The 17,641-nt window shown below is 39.2% G+C and overlaps 1 protein-coding gene across 4 annotated transcripts in view; it reads right to left on the reverse strand.

The window, feature by feature from the left end:
* The window catches only part of LOC140494674 (casein kinase I), a 115,079-nt gene that overhangs the window by 55,070 nt on the left and 42,368 nt on the right, over window positions 1-17,641 (reverse strand). For all 4 annotated transcript variants that reach the window (XM_072594124.1, XM_072594123.1, XM_072594126.1 and 1 more), the window contains exon 2: window positions 2,734-3,165. In XM_072594124.1, the coding sequence (XP_072450225.1) occupies window positions 2,734-2,917 (184 nt within the window). In that variant the 5' untranslated portion in view covers window positions 2,918-3,165. The remainder of the gene's footprint in view (window positions 1-2,733; window positions 3,166-17,641) is intronic.

A 17,641-nucleotide genomic window follows, 5' to 3' on the forward strand; every position in this document is an offset into this window, starting at 1 on the left:
TATAGATTCAGAAGGAAGCAAAAATGACAAAATATTGACAGATTATGTGAACAGAAAAATGAGCTAACTGACTTCACTGGAAATAAGTGTATACCTGAATAAAAATGGGCAAAGCCAAGCAATCAGCAGACTTGGGAGCAATTTTGTTTTTTTTAAAAAGGTGTGAACTTAAACATGACTTTGATATTTAACTAAAGTACTTAAATAATTGTTTAGCAATAGAGAACTGGGATATGGCTGAAAAATACATTTGTTAAGCATTGACCTTGCATTTGTCAGCACAATTTGCAAGAATAGCAATTCAAAGAGAAAAGCAAACAGTTGTACTGTATGAGAGGAGTATGTTGATTGATTGGTGGGTGGAACTCTGGTAGAAGCATTGCCTTGGAAAATGCACAAATTAATGCTGATTGACAGTTAACTGTCAGGCTGTTTAAATTTTAAACAAGGGAGGTTGAAAGGGTAATGCCGTGATCAAATTACTGGGAAACAAACCAGGAAATGGCTTTTGCCTATTTTGAAGAGTTGAAACAGATTGGGTATATGTAGATGCTATTTCTGCCCTTTAAAAGTGGCACTGCACCTCCTTTTCCTTTTTGCCCATTCTTCCTAAATGCTGAAGAATATCCTTGACCATCAGTTTACAAACCTGGTCATCCTATTGCCACGTCTTCATTTTAGGAATTTATTTTTTTTTAAAAATTTCTCATGCGATTCAAACCATCAAACTTTCACGAATACCACGTGTATTTAGATTGACTGCCTTGAACTACTTTTTAAATATGCTTTACTGAGCCTATTTCATACAAACCTATACTTCAACCATCTTCTATTTTTTGATTTTTATTTACTTTACCAGTTCGACTCCCCCCAAATTGTAGTTTCACCTTCAGGTTTCCATCACCGTGCAAATTTAGTTTAAAGCCTGTGGAACATCACCAGTGAGGATATTAGCCCCAGTGCTGCTGAGCAGCAACCTGTGCACGGCCCAACTGCTCAGTACAGGAGGCCCTATTTGCTTGGACTAATGTGGCAGTCATCCATTCTCATTTTGTCTCCACATACCTAACCTGTACTTCTGTGGGAAAGGGAGTTTCTAGATTTTTACCCTCACTGTGGCTACAAAGGATGGAACATTTTCCACTTGTTTGGATTGGTGCAGCTCCAGGAACACTCATGAAGCTTAACTCCACCTTGTAAGAAGCATCTTGAATATTCACTTCCTTCACTAATAACTCCCTGATGTAGTAGTGTGTACTATCTACTAGATGCCCTACAGCAACTAACATACAAAGTCTCCTTCAACAGTACCTTCCACATGCACAACTTCCATTGCCTAGGAGGACATCAGCAGGTGCTTGCGAGCACCACCACTTGCAAATTCTCAAGTCATGTATCACCCTGAAATCATGCAAATAGAGTAACAATCTTGGAACTCCCTCCTCCACAGAACTACAGTCATTCCTACTCCTCAAAGATTGCCATGTCACATGGTAGCTAACTCCTTGTCCAGGCAATCAGTGATGAACAAATGCTGATCTCTCATTCCTCTAAACTCCAGTGAGCAGAGTTCCAACTTGTTTAGCTTTTGCTGATAATACAACCCCTTCACATAAGGGATGATCATTGCAAATCTTCACTGAACTGCCTCCAATAAAATGATATCTTTATTTCAATAAGGGGACCAAAACTGCTCACAGTCCTTCAGATGTGGTCTCACCAGCACCATGTACAGTTGCAGGAAGACATCCCTAATCTCATACTCAACTCCCTTAAGATAATAGTCATGCTGCTGCACCCAATTTGCTAGCCTAATTCACTAACTCAACCAAATCCAAACAACACTTCTAATACTCACTAAATTGGAATCCTTATATGGTCTATTGAGGTTTTGTTTAAACATTCAGAATTTTTTGGGCTGCGCTCAGGTACCTGTTGGTGGAGGTGGTGGCATTCCAACAGTGGCAGAGTGTGGGGACTCAGGGAACCTGAATCTGCAGACTGAGGGATGGAGTTTGTAGCTTTGTTTCTCTGGAGAGAACCAGGTAAGGGAGTGATTTATACGTTTCCTTTTCTTTTGGCTGTTTCATGTATTTCTGATAGTATACCAAAGGCAGGACTAAAAATACAAAGATGGTGCCATAGAATGGCAACGTCATACACTTTTCACTGTACTCAAGTACACATTACAATAAAATCTAAATCTAAAATCTACACAAGACTAAGGCAAGTGAGAATATGTACACTGGACTAAGTAGAACAGCAGAACACGAAAGGATAGAAATTATTCAGAATATACAAGTTTATCTTTGGTAACCAGGCTACGTACCAATTATTTCAATGACTTTAAATTTCAAAATGGGATGAGCATCACTGGCTAGGCCATTATTTATTGCCAACTCCAAGCCCCTGATTGGAGGGGCTTGCTAGGTCATTTCAAAAGGAAATTATGATTAGTTTTTACTGTTTTTACAAAAATGGTTATCATTAGACCTTTCATTTCAAATTTTTAAAAAAATCTGAATTCAAATTCTACCATCTGCTGTGGTGGCTTTTGAACTCAGGCCCACAAAGCTTTACCTAGGTTACCGAGGTCTCTGGATTACTTAGTGACAAAACTATTGCTGTACCTTCTATTTATTAGACATTCCGTTTGTAACAGTCAAACGTACAAATCCAACTCAATTGTTCATGGAAATAAAAGGAGGAATCAGCAATTCTGATGTTTCTTACCTAGACGAAGCTCTCCAAAATTCCCACATCCAATCTTCTTCCCCACGCGGAAGTTGGGACCAACCATTAAGACTCCAGAACTGGTCCCTGTACTCCGGCCACAATTGGTTCCGCGCCCGCCAGATTTTGACATTCTTCTCGTTTCTTCCGTGTCACCCCTCCCCCCTCTCTTATCAAAATCCATAAGTTTGTGGTAGCCTGGCTTCTCCACGGTTACTTTGCCATGCAAACCAATGCCAAAACTTGGAATTTTAGAATATCATCACGGTTAAAACGATGGGCTACTACAAGTTTAGCACCACCAAAGGTCTCGACAAATCTTCCATTTTTGTCTTCTTTTGTTCATTTTTTGAGAGACAACACATCCTTAAGTCAAAGTGACAATACAGATGGAACAGCTGAATTCTTTCACGCTCCTTCTTTCGTGTAGCCCTACAAAACAAAATAAATCAATGAGCATATTTTGATGATAAAACGGTCTCAATGTTAGTAAATGACAGGCCTAAAAACTCTTTTGTATTATGCAGGAAAACTATAGGAGTTTGCAATAATTGAAGGATGATGTCAACTTGATCAATGTTGACATATAAGCAAAATACTACGGATGTAGTAAATCTGAAATAGAAACAGGAAACACTTGTAATATTCAGTGGGTCAGGACACATCTAACAAGGGGAAAACAGAGTTAAAGTTTCCAAGTCATCACCCAAAAACATAAGGCTGAATTTGTAATATGAGCATACTCCAACTTTAAGTGCATTTAAGTCGTCAATGGACAAGCATATGGACGTACATGGAATAGCGTAGGTTAGATGGGCTTCAGATTGGTATGACAGGTCGGCGCAACATAGAGGGCTGAAGGGCCTGTACTGCGCTGTAATGTTTGATGTTATATATTTGAAATTAGAGTTGTATTTTTTAATTTTGTGAATGTTTGCAGTTTAAACCACAAAGCACTAAGATTGTGTTGCCACAATTCAACCTAGCTTTGCTATCAAAAGGAGGAGAAAAAGTTTGCTCTAAAGTTCATCACAAATTCCTCCTTTTGGTAACTAGCTAACAAAAGATATAGTGAACCAACAAGCCCAACTTTGTTTTACCTATTTTTGTTATGGAACAAATATTGCAGATGTTGCTGGATGTCTTCTTACTTGGCATGATTAGACTACAGATGGGATCATACCTTTACTTATTTACACTCCACAGCACAGAATTAATATTGCAATGCTCTTAGGATATCATCTAATTTTCATATTCCAAAGCTGCTTAATTCAAGTGAGTGAAAATAATTTTGACACTAAATTTCCACTTTGCTGTGTTATTGCATTGATTAACTTAAACCGTCAGATATTCATTTTTTCAGCACAGAACTAAATTCCTGAGTTTGCTTCCAATACTAGTACCTACCGCTGCAATTAATGTTAAAACAATTCTACCTTATATTGATGCTGTCAACGCCAGTGTTCCCTGGATATATGCCATAGCTGAAGGTGATATGAGAAATTCCACATACTCAAAATCAGAGCACTTGAATTCCTCTATTGTTGTAAAATGATGATAAAACCTTTGAATGTAGCAAATCTAAGCTGGAGCTTAGCATCCAGGACTACTTCATGAAGTTCTGTATAAAGGTTGGCATTCAAGAATCAAAATTTTCATTGTCCCAAGGCAGATTGGTTTAGATGCAGTGGATGGCAGGAGATAAAATATTCATAAAACTTGTTAAAAATATTTTGGTCAGATGCTTGGAAACATTTTGGAGCAATATATTGCAACTGATCACAAAATTCCAAAGATGACCAACTTCATCCCTAATATTGAAGCAAATTTAGCCCTTGAGGATTTTGTCATCTTCACACTAGTTAGTTACAAATCATTGTTGAATATTTCTCAACAGCAGAAGCCTAGAGTACCACTATTAATTCAAATCTATTGAATCATGTAGTCAGAAATAATGCAAACTGCAACAGGAATTTCTTTATTCCTGTAAGTTAGAACAGCTTTGCAGCGTGGACCATAGCAACAAACAGTTCCACTTAGCTTTTACAATGCTTTTGGAGAAGGCTTCACATCGGCAACAACTCAGCAAAAACGGATACAAGAATACCAATTAATGGAAGGTATCACCACCTGAATCTAATTTACAAAACAGAAGTACTATTTTCTCGCTTGCGCATCAGAATTAAATATGCAAACTATGCTCCCCTACTGTCATGATCTCTAGTCATCATTGACAAGCAAAGTGGCAGCTAAAACAAAATTAAAAACTTTGAGCACTTCCTGCGTTTGCTTCCAATACTAGATAACAATGCTTCAAAAATGAACTTTAGTACCATGGTTTGCCAAACTGTTCACAATATATTAATCTTCACTGGGACAGAATAAATTGCAAAGAAGAGAGAAAAAAAAACACAGAAGATAAAGATTTAAATGCCTAAAGAGAAGGAGGGTTACAGATGAGCGGGAATCAAATTAATCAGCATTGCAGTCGACTAAAAACTTTAAAATACACTTACTCAAAGATCTTGTTCAGATATAGAATCAATTTATTCTAATTTTCTTGTGAAAGCTTTAAGTTACATATTTGTTTAAATTGAGTGCATTGATAAGTATTTTGTTCAACGACTCAGGTGTTCATTTCTATGCTGACCTTCCCATCCACTGCTGATGAGCAAACAAAGAAATTGAACTTCATTTTAAAATTCTATTGAAAGAGTGGGATCGTGCTGCCATGCTACCTCAAAAACCAAACAAGCTTCTCAAATATCTACAGCTTCATTATAAGAAAAAGCAAAATATAACAGATCCCAGAAACAAATCAACAGGGCAGATATCATTTGTATAGAGGAAAGTTTTGGCTTAACATTTCAGGTACCACCTAATATGCTGAGTGACTAGAGGCTTTTCTATTCCAAAATAACTACACAGTCAATGTTGTATTTTGTGTATACTACTACTGCTAGAGCGAGAACAGTTGTACTGTGCAACGTTGCATTTGTTATAACTTTAAAATATTCAAGCTTAAACCATTTCATTCTGGTTAAATGCTGGCCAAATATTACAATATAATTGGCAATTTTGCTCAAAACTATTTGGGTTTCTAAATACTAAAAACAAAAGTAAACCTGGGAAGTACCCCTGACCCAAATGTATCATTTTAGTGCATTATTCAAAATGATATACATGTCTTGATCTTTTTACCCCTGCAAGTCAAAAGTAGTGAAGTGCATCTCAAGAGTGAATTTGAGTAATTAAGCAGTAGAAACAGCAGCAACGTTACTACTGGAGAGTTTAACAAAATCTCAGCATTATCAAAATTCGAATAGTGAAGTTCTCTAGATGCCCTGGCCAAAATTAGCTCTGCAATTAGCTTTCATTTTATTTATAATTCACAAAACCCTTTTCTTAAAAAGAAAAAAATGCTGGACAAACTCAGCAGGTCAGGCAGCGTATGTGGAGAGAGAAAAATAGTGCCAAGTTGTGCATCTGACATGACTCTTCGTAGTTCAGACCTGCTGAGTTTCTCCGGTATTATTCTTTTATTTCTGATATTCTGCATTGGCACTACTATGCTTTTGTTTCTGAATTATGCTGGATAAGGTCAGGGCCACCTCTGATCAGACCAAAGGAATCTGTTCCAAACAACTGCCTTTCAGAATTGCAAAGAGGAACCAATGGACATTTAGTTTCAAAGAGTGCTTATTACAAACAATAATTAGAACAACATTGTCTGACACATGAATACTGGTCAGTGATAGTCAAAGTATGGAAGAAAGTTTACAAAAACAAACTTAAGTGGAAGAGAATCTTTACTCCAGATTTTCAGTATTATCCCTCAGTCCCAAAACCAGCTAAGGTAGGACACAAATTTCCTCTTGACTTTTATTCAGCATATTCTTCTAATCGACCTTTCAGAGATTTTTTTTGTCATTACACACCACAGAAACAGGTGGGACGTGAACCCAGGCCTCCCGATCCAGGGGTAGGGACACAAGAGTTGTTAAATTACCTTTCCTTCAGTATCTATGGGACTGAGTTTAATTAGATTGCTACAGTACTTCTTAAACACCATCTTAATTAGATGGTTTGTAAACATTCATCCATTCTAAAGTGTATTTACTAAGATGTTTCCTACATTTCCATTAAGTATATGACCAGTTTTCCACTTCAGACTTGCGAAACCTCGCAAGGAAACAAGAGGAAAAAGAATTTTAAATGCAAAGCAGATAAAAATACCCTAACAACAAACTTAGAAAATTTACAGCAGCAATTTTGAGCTTCCACCATCTCACTCCCTTTACACATATTTATCACTAATAAAGTCATTGCATCTTTAGAGACAATAAATGATCTACTAAGTGTGAAGAATCTGTTCTTCAATTGGAGGATGGCATCAATTCATTTTGAATATACCAGCACTAATCGATATGCAAAGGCTATGTGGGATAGGTATGTGGTTGAGGAAAAACTCTATTCTGAAACTGGAAAACAATTCAACCCTTGAGGGCATTGGTCAAGCAGATGGGAAAGCTACAGAAAAATATCAAATTGGAAAAAGCTCGTTACCCTCCCATAACTCTGAATACCATATCACTAAAAGAACCAAAACATTGAAAGGTTAATATACATGCCAGTAATGCAGTAGCAGCCTTGGGAATATCAGCATTGGAGCAAAATACTATTACAGCATCAATTGTGGTTCATACTTTTTACATGGGAAGCTCTTCTCAATAGAAAGAGATTTCTCACTCAATATGAACAGTGCACAGTGAACAGTAATTAACAAATTATTAGAAAGTGAAGCCAATACTTTTTGTAATACAACGCCTTTTGAGTTTGCCTGGAGAGGTTTTTCACATTATCAACGCTCATGGTGGCCTAATCTCTCCTTTCCTTTCATTTTTTGAAATGAACACTGATGTATATTCTTCTCCAGACAACCAAATAGGAATATTGTAACTTCACTTTTTGGACAGAAAGAAAAAATTCAGGAAAAATTGATCTGGTTCTTCTAAATGCATCCATTACACACCAGCATCACTTGCACCAGCAGAATGAGCTAATCAAATTCCACGGTGAAACAAAACCCAGTAATCTGAAGATCATAATCAGTTAAATGAGCTTTACAATGAAAGGCAGACAGGAATGAAGAGAAAACGTAGTTAGGTCTCACATAGTCAACAGTCTAAGGAAACCCATGTCTCGACTAGTCAAAATGTTTTGTTGGGTGTTCAGTTTGCTTTCAAATAAAAAGGCATTTTCGGAAATTTCATTCATGATTAGAAAAATGTAAAATCGCATTTTCCTGATGTGAAGGCATGTTTTAATCAAAACTGGTCAGACCACATTTCAAAAGAACTTTTAGAATACTGCATTTAAATCTGGACTCCTTGCTATAGGAAAGAAGTTGTGAAACTTGAAAACATTCAGAAACCATTTACAAGGATATTGCCAGGATTGGAGAGATTGAGCTATGGGGAGAGGCTGAATAGGTTGAGACTTTTTTCCTCCTCTGGAGTGTCGGAGGCTCTTTGGTAATCTTACAGACGTTTATAAAATCATGAGGGGCACGGATAGGGTGAATAGCCAAGGCTTTTTACCTCAGGATAGGAGTGTACAAAACTAAAAAGGCATAATTTTAAAAGGGGAGAGAGGGGAGAGATCCAAAAGGGACCAAAGAAGTAACTTTTTCACATGGAGGGGGCATGTGTGGGACAAGCTGCCCGAAGAAATGATGGGGGTGTGAATAAGGAGGGCTTAGAGGGATAAGAGCCAAATGCTGGCAAATGGGACTAGGTCAGTTTAGATATCAGGTTGGCATTGATGATTTGGATCAAAGGGTCTATTTCTGTGCTGACTCTATGACTGACTAAAACAGCAAGTAAAAGGCCAAGATTTAGGTGACTTTTGTAATTTCTACACATACTTGCACTGAATGGTGGAGTGGGATTGAAGGGTTAAACAGCCTATTCCTGCCCTTATTTCCCATGTTCTTCTAGCAGCAACTGCCACCCAGTTGCCAGCATCCACAATCTTCCTCCTTTATGTCTGCATAATAGAGGTGGGGAGAGAGATTCGGAACACGGGGTGAGTTCACTGTACTGATGATGATTGGGTATACACAACCATTATCCATGTCATGAAACCAGCTGAGCTAACGTAGCCAATGTCAGCTTAGCAAGTCGCACACTTCAGAATTTCATTGTTTGTAACCTTATCCTGCAAAGAAATGTGAAGGATATATCTGAGATATAGTGCTCCTATGGTGCAGTGATATTGCCCCTTCCTCTAGTTCCAGCTACTCCAGCCATTGTCCAGCGTATCTAAACTGATCAATCTTTGGAGACATTGAAGGACAAAATAGCATTCAACCTTTTATCCTACCTGGCCTATGTTGTCCACATCTCACCATTGTAAAGCACTGAGGACACAGGTTAGGTATAACATACTGCCATTTATCTGAATTAACAATGTGAAGCTGGAGGCTCATGACAATTTCACATATTTGTCACAACACTGAAAAAAAACACATGGCAAACATTGCAGTTATGTCAAAGCTGAGTAATGTCATGGAACAATTTAACTGAAAACCAAACTGCAAGTCTTGAGGAAATAGTGGAGCATTGCGGGAAAGAAAAAACTTCAAGAGCATACACCAATCAACAGCTCTTACTTTTTTTGTTATCAGTGAACAATAACAAACAGAGCTAACTACATATTTGGGCTTTCAAAAATCACAGAAATGTTACTGCATAGGCAGCCACCATTTGGCCCACTATATCTGCACCAGGTTTGCTAATACGTATCATTACCAACTGCCAATTTCCTGCCTCTTCCTCATACACTTGCACATTAGATGCTTACTCCAAGTAGAAATATCATCTTCTAGCTCTTGCAATCCTATGATCCTATTAATAAAACCCAGGATACTATTATTAACTTCTTCCTTCTCCTACCCTACTACCTTCAACGCACATACACGATCAGGTCCCTCTCCTCCTGCACCTAAATTTAGTATTGAATGTGCAGCTTACATTGTCTGTCGATGTTCTTTCTACCAAAATGCATCACCTTGCAATTATCTGCCACCTATCCCTCACTCCTGCACTTGTCTAATGTCCTTCCTTTTGAAGTTCTACACTATCCTCCTCAGTTTAAGATGTATCATTTGCAAACTTTGAAACTGGGTCCTGAAAAGCAACATGTAGATCATTAATACATGTCAAGAAAAGTCAACATGCTAATACTGATTCCTGGGGAATTCCACTAAAAAATCTTTTAAACAACCCAAACAAGTATTGATTAACCATTACTTCCTGTTGCCTATCACTCTTTGAATCCACATTGCAACAGCTTTTTTATTCTGAGTTAACTTTAACAAGTCAATTTTGTGGCACTGTACTAAACACCTTCTCAAAGCTCATGTACACCAATAAAACAGTATTACCCTCATTGACCCTTTGTTACTTTTTCACCAAAAACTCTAGTTAGTTAAATATATTCTGCCTTTCACAAATCCATGCTGGCTTTTCAATTCACTTTTTCCACCTCAACGTGACTACTAAATCTATCCTAAATAATTATTCTAAAAGATTCCAAACTAATTAAATTAATTTGACAGATCTATAATTGCTGGCTTATCCTTGCAACCTTTTTTCAACAAGGATGTAATGTAGCAATTCCCCAATATTTTGGTACCTCCCAAGTCGAGGCAAGATAATGGCTAATGCTCCTATAGTTTCTAACCTCACTTCCTTCAATATCTTTCATATGCAATAGAAAATGATTGATCGTTTGTGCAAAACCAATTGTTCAACGCTTTTCCCTTAGTTTCCCCACTTTATAAACAACCTAGCTGAAGCTCTCTGGTAATTCTACATGAATTACCATGCAGAAACATTTCATTTATATAGGCAAACATTGTGATTAATCTGACCTGATATTTATATCCGCTCACCACTGCCCCACCACACAGAAGGAAGACATCAAAATGTGAAGTGTAAACCAGAGATCCTTTGTTGAATGCATAAGAGGTACTGGAGCACAGACACCACCATCTATGGAATGACATTTAGCCAAAGTCCTAACTCAGATGGACATAAAGGATCCCATGTTCCTACTTCAAGGAAGACCTATTTGTTCAGATCTCTAACATAGAATGATACACTTCACATGGCGTGGTACTGGCCTTTTTGTCCAATGGGATCACTAAAATTCATACAAGTTTTCTGGCCACTTTGCCTTGATGCATGTCCCTTTACCTCCAACCTCGATACTCGGCAGCAACTTCTGGGGCCAGGAGGCACTGGGTCTTCATGCCAATCAGTGTATGGACTCTCTAAGCATGCTTTAGAAGGAATATTGCTCCTCATTTCCTAAAGCTTACCACCACTTATAGGGCACAGGTCTGAAAATGTGATGGAACACTTGCCATTTATCTGTATGAATCCAGCTGAATCATTCAAGAAGCTGAACACCAAAGCCAAAGCAGTTTCTCAACCACCTAAAAGCAGCATTGCAACAACCTGTTAAAGCTCTTGTGACAGCACCTTCCAAACTTATAAAAGTTAGAAAATCAAGGAGAGATGTGTGTGGGAACACCAGCACCTGAAAAAAAAAAATACCCTCAAGTCATTTCCAGGATGGGATGGCATACATGTCATGGTTCCTTCACTTCTGCTGAATCAAACTTTTGTAACTCCCTACCAACAGTATTGTTGGTGTGCAGCAGTTTAAGAAGTTGGCATATCACCACCTGCTTGAGGAGTAGTAAAGAGCAATAGTGATGGCCTGGTCATTGATGCACACATCATGAATTTTAAAAATATCAAACACTGCAGGAGGCGGAGGACAGACGTCAACATACAAGAAAAGGCACAGAACTTTTAAAAAAAGACAGGTGACTGAAGTCCGGGGTCAGACTTGTGATTAAACAGCTATGTTCAACAAAAGAGTGTGTCAATCTGCACTTGATTTCTTAAATATAGAGGTCAGATTACACACAATATGGCTGCTACATGTGCCAGAGTGAATATTCAGTTACTCTGAAGGTTCTATTTAGAATTTAAGTTTCCAACTCAAATTCTTTGGTCATGCTGGTGAATCTAGACAAATTAAAATCAAATCTCAAAGCATTCAATTTTTCTACTGTTACTAAAAGGGTTATAATAGTTAATAAGATTACTCAATAAATAACACATTGTGATCTAACACCATTAATAAATGCAAGTAGCTAACGAGTAGCCACATGTACACTTTTTCAACAAAACTGCAAATTGGACTGCATTACGCTAGATAGTACATCCATTGTTGAAATATCATTAAAATGTTTTTCAAACAAACAGTGGTCACACTCAAATAGGTATTTTAACCTGCCATTACTGAAATCCTGCAATGTTTCACAAAGTTTTCAGACTCCAAAAATAAACAGTTACATCTGTGCTCCAATGATTCCCTTGTTTGTTTTACAGCAAACTGTTTTCACAAGTTCAATTAATGACCACTAAAGTGTTTGTAATAGCCATTTTTCTTCTGATGCATTAAAATATTTGAATAAATAAAAAATTAAAAACACAAAGCTTATTCTGAAAAATTAATTCCAACTCTATACAAGATTAAGCAAATAGAATATTGTAATGTGGGACTACTACTATAAAGATCTACACTTGAATACAATATACTGGATTAGTGGTGCTGGAAGAGCACAGCAGTTCAGGCAGCATCCAACGAGCAGCGAAATCGACCTTTCGGGCAAAAGCCCTTCATCAGGAATAAAGGCAGTGAGCCTGAAGCGTGGAGAGATAAGCTAGAGGAGGGTGGGGGTGGGGAGAGAGTAGCATAGAGTACAATGGGTGAGTGGGGGAGGAGATGAAGGTGATAGGTCAGGGAGGAGAGGGTGGAGTGGATAGGTGGAAAAGAAGATAGGCAGGTCGGACAAGTCCGGACAGGTCAAGGAGACAGTTACTGAGCTGGAAGTTTGAAACTAGGATGAGGTGGGGGAAAAGGGAAATGAGGAAGCTGCTGAAGTCCACATTGATGCCCTGGGGTTGAAGTGTTCCGAGGTGGAAGATGAGGTGTTCTTCCTCCAGGCGTCTGGTGGTGAGAGAGCGGCGGTGAAGGAGGCCCAGGACCTCCATGTCCTCGGCAGAGTGGGAGGGGGAGTTGAAAAGTTGGGCCACAGGGCGGTTTGGTTGATTGGTGTGGGTGTCTCGGAGATGTTCCCTAAAGCGCTCTGCTAGGAGGCGCCCAGTCTCCCCAATGTAGAGGAGACCACATCGGGAGCAACGGATACAATAAATGATATTGGTGGATGTGCAGGTGAAACTTTGATGGATGTGGAAAGCTCCTTTAGGGCCTTGGATAGAGGGGAGGGAGGTGGTGTGGGCGCAGGTTTTACAGTTCCTGCGGTGGCAGGGGAAAGTGCCAGAATGGGAGGGTGGGTTGTAGGGGGGTGTGGACCTGACCAGGTAGTCACGGAGGGAACGGTCTTTGTGGAAGGCGGAAAGGGGTGGGGAGGGAAATATATCCCTGGTGGTGGGGTCTTTTTGGAGGTGGCGGAAATGTCGACGGATGATTTGGTTGATGCGAAGGTTTGTAGGGTGGAAGGTGAGCACCAGGGGCTTTCTGTCCTTGTTACGGTTGGAGGGGTGGGGTCTGAGGGCAGAGGTGCGGGATGTGAACAAGATGCGTTGGAGGGCATCTTTAACCACGTGGGAAGGAAAATTGCGGTCTCTAAAGAAGGAGGCCATCTGGTGTGTCCTATGGTGGAACTGGTCCTCCTGGGAGCAGATACGGTGGAGGCGGAGAAATTGGGAATACGGGATGGCATTTTTGCAAGAGATAGGGTGGGAAGAGGTGTAATCCAGGTAGCTATGGGAGTCGGTGGGTTTGTAAAAAATGTCAGTATCAAGTTGGTCGTCACTAATGGAGATGGAGAGGTCCAGGAAGGGGAGCGAGGTGTCAGAGATGGTCCAGGTAAATTTAAGGTCAGGGTGGAATGTGTCGGTGAAGTTGATGAATTGCTTAACCTCCTCGCGGGAGCACGAGGTGGCGCCAATGCAGTCATCAATGTAGCGGAGGAAGAGGTGGGGAGTGGTGCCGGTGTAATTACGGAAGATCAACTGTTCTACATAGCCAACAAAGAGACAGGCATAGCTGGGGCCCATACGTGTGCCCATGGCTACGCCTTTGGTCTGGAGGAAGTGGGAGGATTCAAAGGAGAAATTGTTAAGGGTGAGGACCAGTTCGGCCAAACGAATGAGTGTGTCAGTGGAAGGGTATTGTTGGGGACGTCTGGAGAGGAAAAAACGGAGGGCTTGGAGAATACAATAAACTACCTCACATTCTGGAACTTGCCATAATCTCCGAACAACCCAGATAACAGCACTTTATACATCAAAATATAAAACTGTGAAATAAAAGTACAACTGTTATATATCAAAAGACACAAAATATAAATGTTGAACTTGTACAAGTACTTATTTGGAGTACTGCACTTAATCTTTGGCAGCCTATTATTGGAAAGAAAAAATGTAAACAGTGCAACACAGATTCAATGTTATCAGAATAGAAAGGTTAGTTATCAGTGGAATTTAGAAGACTAAATAGACCATTTCAGTCCAGTTTCCCCTGAGTTCAAAGAAGACATTAGTTGAAGTATGTGCATTTTGGCTAATGGCATTATTATCCCCCCACAATAACAAAACACAAATTCTATTGGACTTCGTAAAAAAAAGAACTGATCTATTTCTATTGACATATGGGATGACAGATGGAGATAAACTTAGATAAATGTGAGGTGTTGCATTTTGGTAAGATAAACCAGAATAGGACTTAGGGTCCTGGGGAGCATTGATGGGATACCTAGGGGAGGCGATTTTGGAGAAGATTTGTATCTCAGGTTGTAAGTTGCTCGCTGAGCTGCTAGATTTGTTCTCAGATGTTTCGTCACCACACTAGGTAACATCAGTGAGCCTCCGATTGTAATGTTCAAAGATTAAACAGGAATCTCTCTTTGGAAATTGATGTAATTTTAAGAGTTAAACTGCAGAATGAACATTCTGAAAGTGGGTAGGGACGGCATTCATGCAGGAATGTAGATGACTTGCACTTCATTTGGGTGGCTATTTACTGTTTATTCTGCTATTGTCAAGCTAAACTCTCATTTAGTAATGCTTTCTTGCCTTCCCCTGAAGCTAGGTATGTCACACCTACATTGTCTTGGCGGGGGGGGGGGGGGAAGCAGCAAAATGGGGTAACGTATCTTGTAGAAGCTTTAATAAACTTTAACTGTCCAGAAGTTGCTGTGTGCAAAACATGACATGTGTGAAACCTCAGGAAGAGAACCTTGTACGACAAAGCACCAGTGTTCTGTCCCACTTGCTATTTATGTATCTTAGACCCACCACAACAGACCAAGAACAAATCTATCCAAGTCAGGGAGCAAACGTACAACCAGACCTCAGGATGCAGATACATATGTTGAAAGTGGTGTCACAGGTGGCAAAAGCAGCATGTGGCATGTAGTCAAAGCACAGAGTACAGAGTTGTTATGGCTGTACAAGACATTAGTGAGGCCACATTTGGAGTACTGTGTACAATTCTGGTTGCTCTGCTATAGGACGAATGTTACTAAACTGGGAAAAGTGCAAACAGGATTTATGAGGATGTTACTGAGACTGAAGTGTTTGAATTATAAAGATAGGCTGAGACCTTTTCTTCTGGAGGGTATGAGGCTGAGGGGTGACATTATAGAGTCTTATAAAATCATCAGGAGCATTGATAAGGTGAACAGCAAAAGGTCTTTTCCCCAAGGTAGGGGTGTCCAAAACTAGAGGGCATAGGTTTAAGATGAGTGGCACAGTGGTTAGCACTGCTGCCTCACAGCACCAGAGACCCAGGTTCAATTCTCACCTCGGGCAACTGTCTGTGTGGAGATTGCACATTCTCCCAGTGTCTGCATGGGTTTCCTCCGGGTGCTCCGGTTTCCTCCCACAATCCAAAGATGTGCAGGTTAGGTGAACTGGCCATGCTAAATTGCCTGTAATGTTAGGTGAAGGGGTAAATGTAGGAGAATGAGTCTGGGTGCATTGCTGTTTGGAGGGTCGGTGTGGACTTGTTGGGCTGAAGGGCCTGTTTCCACACCGTAAGTAATCTAATTTTTAAAAAAGGAACATGAGGTGCAACCTTTTCACACAGAGCAGTGCGTAAATGGAACAAATTGCCAGATGTAGTGGTAGATGGAGGTACAATTATAACATTTAAAAGGCATTTGGATAGGTACATGAATAGGAAAGGTTTAAAGGAATATGGGCTGAACACAGGTAAATGGGACTAGTTTAATTTAAGAAGCTGGTCATCATGAATGAGTTGGGCTGAAGGATCTGTTCCCATGCTATATGATTCTAAGGTGCCTCTGCTCCTACAATATTTAGAATTTAACATTTTTTAAAATTCTTCAAGGGACGTGCAAGTCACTGGCTTGAATAGCATTTATTTCCCATCCTTAGTTGTCTTTGAGAAGGTTTTGGTGAACTGTCACCTTATCAAGGGCAAATAGAGATGTGCATTAAACGCTGGCCCAGCCAGTGACACTCACATCCCATAAGGAATATAATAAAGTCTTAAATTATAAATAGAATATGTGCAAGACTGGCAGGTACCTTCTATCTAGGTCCAAAATCAGAAAAGCTTTTTTAAAAATAGTGCTGTAGGCAGCTCAAATCCAAACAATAATGTGTACTATTGCAAGACATTATAGAAGTTTACTTCTTTCAGCTGCAAAATAGCCAAGCAGTCACAGATTACCTCCACTTAGATGAGTTTCTATCTTGAGTGCTTGCTTTTCAGAACAGGGAAATTTCAGAAAGGAAAATTGGAATAGAACTATAAATCCGGAATAGAACTATAAATCCGGGAACCAATAGAGGGGCAATTTTATATTCTGTAAAAAAAAAAGGAGAATTATCCGACTGCTGCCTTGCACTTAGAATAGGCCACTATCAAAGCATCTTAAAAGGAACCACAAAACCTTCCCACTGTTAACTGGCAGTTATGCTACACTGCACTGATACTAGAATAATTAATAAGTAACCTTTACATAGCAGATTTTTAGACTGAGGAAATGTACACAAAAACCAAAAAGTAATGGAGTGATCCTTAAATACGATGTGAAAAATTTGGGCTAATCTGTCTTTAGTAATAATTCAATGCCAAGAACACAAAAACAACAATTCAAAAGGTAAGACAGGGAGAAAGAGTTAGGATCTTCATGGAGAAGGAGGACTGGACTGGAATGAAATCACCAAGTATAAAGAAAGAGAGTTAGCACAGTAACTTTAAAAATGCCAGAACTTTTTTTTTCCCAAATGCAATGAAAATATGTAACTGAGCAATTATACTATTAAGTGAATGCTATTTCTACTTCCATATCTAACTATTGCACAGTTTGACAGAAAAGCTTATGTCTTTTCTTCATCATGAAATAAATAGTTTCAAGAAATCTTGCCCAAGTACATACCCACCAGAACTATTCCAGTAGTGTTAACTTTTTTATGGCAATTCCTAGTGTGGTTTACACAATCTAGGCAGGATGTGTGGATTCATTTGAAAGATGGCTTAAAGGCAGATTTGTCTCTTATGGTTCAAAGTTACACTCATTCTGCTTAAAGCTTTAGCACCTAAGGAAGATTTTACAGCTAAATATTTAATTTTAAAATATGACATTTTTGAGACATTTTGGAAGAGTAAGGTAGACATAGACAATTTTTGCCTTTATCTTCCAATTTCCAGTTCTAAAGAGAGCTTAGATTAATTACAAACCAATAGTACTAACATTGTTATGATCCTAGCTGATAGTAATACTGAACAAGTCAGATTCCAGAATGGAAACTAGCTTGACAGATTAAAG

Source organism: Chiloscyllium punctatum, chromosome 24, assembly GCF_047496795.1.
Source record: "Chiloscyllium punctatum isolate Juve2018m chromosome 24, sChiPun1.3, whole genome shotgun sequence".
Taxonomy (NCBI): Eukaryota; Metazoa; Chordata; class Chondrichthyes; order Orectolobiformes; family Hemiscylliidae; genus Chiloscyllium; species Chiloscyllium punctatum.